Consider the following 5,787-nt stretch of genomic DNA (forward strand, 5'->3'; position numbering starts at 1 on the left):
GTTGCTCCGGTGGTAAGAGAACTCCTTTTTGCAAAAACTACGAATCACCGCGTTTTTATTTTTCGTCCCGTCTCTGTTCTTATGGTAAATAAACTTGCCGTTCAGTGGCCCGACTGAAGACGCACTTGCCTCATCATCCTGAGTCTTGTCCATGGCTGTTATTGTCCACTTCCTTGTCAATTTGCCGGCGCAGGTGACGTAATACGGCCGAGAAGACTACGGGTCCTTCAACGTGCCAAAATTCGAATGCGCAAGCATTGGCCCTCCACCGTTGATTCTCATAATTAATTGCGTTAATTTTTTTTAACGCGCTAAATTGCGTCGTAATTAATTAATCGAATTAATGCGTTAAAATGACAGCACTAGTGTAAAGATGTTGATATGAGACTTTAAAGAGACACAAACTGTTGACAATCAGATGGTGAATCAGTTACAACTGTAGCTCTATATATTTGTAAATCTGTCATGAGCTTCGCCGCGTATCACTGAGTTATCATATACGGGGGGCGCACCCTGCTGAGACCTGAGCTACAAAAACTGAAACTGTCACTGAACAGGCAATATAGCCCCTCTGCAACTTCCGGTGCGCGAGGCCAGATGCATTGTGGGAGGAGTAGTTCACAGACACAGTGCCTGTTTGGTGGTCAGTTGGACAGGGGGTGTTGAGATAAGGGGTTTTCAACTTGAATTAGCTAAACTTTGTAAGAAACACTGGTTTGTCGCCATCTGCTGGTGCAACAGAGAACAAGAAACTACTACTACTCTTGGACAAACTTTTTTTAATTTGATAGAATTAAGAGTAAATTTCCTTTCAGGTCAGGAAGAGCACTTTTCTCTCTCTCTCACAGACACATACATACAGCATTCTTACTATGAAATTACATTTTCAAAGTAATTTTACACTGGATATTAAAAGTAAAGGAACTTCACAATAATACCAGAGAACACTAGCACGTCTGACTTCAGGGACATGAAGAAGAGAAACTAGAGGACATTTGTTTCAGAGTGTTTCACCTCAGTCTGATACGAGCTGCTTCTCAGCTCCTTTCACACACTTCATTCAGGAGATGAATGGACACGGTCCACCACGCTCAGAGGAATGCACATACATAATCACACTGAATATGATGAAAATGTCACTATATGAGATGTACATGGGCTGAGGTCTGTTCAGACTTACCGTAAACAGTAGAGTTTAAGTCACCAAGCTCCGGTGGGTCTGCTCGTCTCTCACCCGTCTGTTGAGCTGTGCCGTGTGACTCAGCAGAAACCTTCAGGGTTAATTAAAACCAGACGAGGTGTTTTAGGACACCGAAACCTGCGTGAGGCTGCTGCGCAGGTAGATAAAGTTCAGCATGAACAGGAGAACTATGTCGTCTTTCATTTGTTCAGGAACAAGGCACAACGATGAAAAAATGACAGGGTGAGTCATGTGATCACTTCATGTGTCAGTACAAACACCATCAGGCAAACATGCTCCAAAGTTAAAAAACTAAACAGAAAAAAAACACTTAAAAAAACAACCATGCTCATACAATGTAACGTCAACTGCGGAATGTTCTCAGGAGATGTGTGTGTGTGTGGGGGGGTGTCATCAGGTCCCCAGTCTTTGTCTAACATGCCTCCATAGGAGAGATGTCAGGGGTGGGGGGGCAGGGCTCTGAGGTGTTTCCTCCTCCTGGAAAGTTTCAGTGTTCAGTCCTTGTTCCAGGAAACTACTGAGCAGCTTTGCAGTCGTCCTGCAGCTCCTTGGCCTTCGTCAGGATCCGGTGCACGTCTGAGATGGGATAATCCTGACAGACAGCAGGGAGGGAAAATTAACTGGTGCACTCATCCCGTGTGACCACAGACGCCTCACCTGTAACAGCCGCATGTTGACGGTGAAGTCTCCCGCCAGCAGGTTCTCCCGGATCAGTCTGCGAAAGGAGGGTGGGAACATGAGTCACATGACCACATAGCTGCAGCAAAGGTGGGCGGAGTCTGAGCAGCTCACGTGAGCATGGCGCAGCAGACCAAGATGAGAAAGTGGAAGCGGTCCGGGTCAGAAAACAGCGTGTCCCAGATACGGATGACGTCTGGGAGCAGGAACTCCTGAGACAAGAGCAGCGTGAGCCAGCGGAAGGTGAAGTACTGCGGCTTGATGTTCTGCTCCTCCTGCGGGGCGGAACCAGAGCAGAACCTCTTACAGGTACTGAATGAACAACAGTCTGTTTTCCATGACGACTCATTTTTGATGAACTCGAACATCACAGCTGATGAACAGTTGGATCGCAATTTCTGCTGAGTCAGCTGTGACCCGACGAGCAGGAGCTGAGTGAGGAGGAGGAGGGACGTGAGTGAGGAGGAGGAGGACGTGAGTGAGGAGGAGGAGGACGTGAGTGAGGAGGAGGAGGACGTGAGTGAGGAGGAGGAGGACGTGAGTGAGGAGGAGGAGGAGAGAGTGAGGAGGAAGAGGTGAGAGAGGAGGAGGAGGAAGAGGTGAGTGAGGAGAGAGGTGAGTGAGGAGGAAAAGGTGAGTGAGGAGGAAAAGGTGAGTGAGGAGGAGGATGGAGTGAGGAGGACGAGGTGAGTGAGGAACGAGCAGGAGGTGGACCCACCAGCCTGCGTACAGCTCCAGGTCCTTGTCCCTCAGCATGGCGTACACACTCTCCATCTTGCAGGTGATGCCACACTGGGAGTCGTCCAGGCTCTTGATGAAGTTGTCTCTGTTCTCTGACATCAGGTTGGTGAAGCAGAAGAAGGTGTCTGCCTCTGCGTGCTCTGCAGACAGGAAACAGCTCGTCCTTCACAGCGTGTGCGCCTCCTATTTCCTTAGTCACACAGGTAAACGTACCTTTCCACTGGCTGTGGGGTCCGTGGCAAACGTGTAGTAAATCGGCCGACGACCTCGTTCATGCCCTGGACATAGGCGATCCCGGGGTTGAGCTTGGCGTAGATGAAGAGAATCCGCTCCACCACCTCCAGTGAGCTTCGCTCCCATTGGGCAGAACCTCGTACTCGTTGGATGGATACAGGTTCAAAGCCTTTCCGGGGGAGCTGACCTGAGAACAGGTACGCTTCAGCAGAGGAACGCACAGCTACTGCGTTTGTTTTGTTCTAATGATCGCGAGCGACTGAGTGATGACATCACACTCACGTTGGTCACTCCGCTGCGGTTGCGGTTCACAGTTTGTGCTTTCAGGGTTGTTTGTTCTACTCGCCGCCGCAGCGTCTCGTACTCGTTCTGCGGGTCCAGGATGAGCTGGCAGGGGTAGTCGGTGGGCCGCTGGAAGAACGCCATGTCAGGATACAGACGCCTGCACCACAAAACAGGTGTCACCTGACGTCACCTGACCGCAGCTCTCACCTGACGTCACCTGACCTCCGCAGCTCACCTGACGTCACCTGACCTCCGCAGCTCTCACCTGACGTCACCTGACCTCCGCAGCTCTCACCTGACCTCCGCAGCTCTCACCTGACCTCCACAGCTCTCACTGACCTCACAGCTCACAGACCTCCACAGCTCTCACCTGACCTCCACAGCTTCACCTGACCTCCAAGCTCTCACCTGACGTCACTGACCTCAGCTCTCACCTGACGTCCTTGTCGATCTGCAGCAGGATCTCGTTGTCTTTGAAGTAGGTGTTCCACCTGCTGTCCGGGCTGGGATTCAGAGGCTGAGACAGGACATGATCGTGGATCAGTGACTATTGACCACAGTGATTAATGATCATTTCATTACTGATCGTAGTGATTAATGATCAGGACATCATTGGGTGAATCTCATCTGATCTCTGTGTGTCCCAGACGGAGACATGTTTAGGCTCCAGTTGTTCAGACTCACGTGATCCTCCAACGTCACGTCCTCTGTTCAGACTCACGTGATCCTCCAACGTCACGTCCTCTCTGGACAGTCCCAGGTTGGCTTTGGCAATTCCAGGCTGGATGATCATCTCTTTCAGGAACTGAGAGTACACCTCTCTGCAGAAACAAATGACATCTGTGGAGTTCATGTCAGCGTCCGATCATCTCACACCGACTGACAGGAACGTCCTGTGCTCACCGTTCCTTTTTGAGGAATGAGTCCCACAGCGTCTGGTCCAGAGGCAGGTAGTTCAGAAGGATCTACTTCCACAAACACAATATATCATCTACTGAGCCAAAGGTCAAAGGTCAACCAGCCACAGAGGTACAGTTCACAATCGTCAGCGGAGCAAAGACGACTTTGAACACTTTGAAGAGGCTGTTTTTGATGATGATGACAACTGATGATCAAACAGTGAGCGAGTGATTCTTCATGGTCAACTGATCCAGAGAGGGGTTCACATACCTTCCAGCAAAGAGCCCGTATACCTCCTTCGAATGGGATTCCTGAAGGAACACAGGTCACAGTTGTTACCACAGGTACGCAAGAGTACTGCAGGTACGCAGGAGTACAATATGAAGGTTTACCATTGAAGCAAAGCTCCCTCAGTGTCTTCAGGCTGATGTTTTCTTCACTCAGAGCTGCTCTGAATTCCTGTATTCTGACAGACGAGGAGGACGAGATCAGTTCCATCAAATTACAGCTCCGTCATGTGACATCCTGGACTCAGGGGACAGACGAAAACTATCTATGCAGTGAATACGATTCATGAGCACATTTATGTAAGGTGGTAGGTATTTTAACGAAATAGTGTAAGTACATCTCCTCATTACTACGTCATCAGGTGTTTCAGTGAAACACTGGACAGACACACCAGCGTGTGACTGGACCTGCGTTACCTGTTTTAAGACATTTACAATTGAAAACGAAACATAAACGAGCATTAAGTACATCGGTAAGTCTAAGTAAGCTAAATAAAACTCACAAGGGAACAAAGGATTAAATACAAAAATGAAATCAAACACTTTAGACAGACGTTTTTAGTAACGCAAACTGAGGGCTTTGGATAACTGTGAGGACAGGTGGACTTCACGGCCAAACAGAACTTTGTCCCGGTGACAGAACCACCGTGTCAGCACGTCTTCTGAGAGCTGTTATTGTCAGACGGAGTCAGCTGATGTCCAAACAGGAAGCTAAGACATAGCACGCTACAGGAACCAGTTAGCTTGTGAAAACGCCAGTTTGTCCATTTTTAGAAACGTTCTTAGTCCAACAGATGTAACATTGACTGCGTGCAAGACTTAGGACTGTGTGGACATCACACTGACGCAGCCTGTCTGCTAGCCGAGCCGGAGCTAGCCGCCGTTAGCCGAGCCGCAGCTAGCCGAACTGCTATAAACAAAGATTTCGGCTCACACTCGGCAGCGGACAGACGTTCTAGATGTCTCACCTGTTTCTGTACGCAGTGGACATGTCTGGACAGGCGCAAAACCTCCTCCAAGCGTTCGTAGCAATGACAGTGGATGTCCAGACGCTGATGCTGGAGTCATTTCCGTCCTCACCGCGCCGAGGGCGGAGACCACGCCCCTCGCATATCTGGTGCCCCGGATGTCTCCGCCTCCTATGTCCCTTCTTGACATTAGTTTGGTCACAACGGAACCTCTGTTCATCTTCTTACTTATTCATTCATCCTCGTGTTAGAGTACTTGTAAAGAATTATTTATGCCAGAGGAAGGAGAGAGGAGAGGAGGAATGGAGAGAGGAGATGAAGAAAGGAGGAAAAGAGGAGGATAGAATGAGAGGAGAGAAGGAGGAAAGGAGAGAAGTAGAAGAGGATGAGGGGAGTAGAGACTTTCAAAAACCTTTACTTCAGACCAGTCCTAGATGCTCCCTGATGAAATAAGGAGCTTGGACCCTCAGACCTTTGAAAATTGAGTCTCAGC

The 5,787-nt window shown here is 49.2% G+C and overlaps 1 protein-coding gene across 1 annotated transcript; it reads right to left on the bottom strand.

The window, feature by feature from the left end:
* Nucleotides 1-1,715: 1,715 nt before the first annotated feature.
* On the bottom strand, nucleotides 1,716-5,317 carry LOC144739980 (TBC1 domain family member 13-like). Its single transcript, XM_078622868.1, is given in 15 exon segments — nucleotides 1,716-1,793; nucleotides 1,859-1,916; nucleotides 1,994-2,151; nucleotides 2,594-2,760; nucleotides 2,834-2,848; nucleotides 2,851-2,880; nucleotides 2,883-2,960; nucleotides 2,963-3,041; nucleotides 3,137-3,296; nucleotides 3,574-3,656; nucleotides 3,861-3,960; nucleotides 4,043-4,104; nucleotides 4,310-4,350; nucleotides 4,432-4,505; nucleotides 5,295-5,317. Coding segments are annotated over 15 exon segments (1,206 nt in total).
* Between the last annotated feature and the right edge of the window lie 470 nt (nucleotides 5,318-5,787).

This window comes from Lampetra planeri, unplaced genomic scaffold (genome assembly GCF_965212315.1).
Source record: "Lampetra planeri unplaced genomic scaffold, kcLamPlan1.2.h2 scaffold_1824, whole genome shotgun sequence".
Lineage (NCBI taxonomy): Eukaryota > Metazoa > Chordata > Hyperoartia > Petromyzontiformes > Petromyzontidae > Lampetra > Lampetra planeri.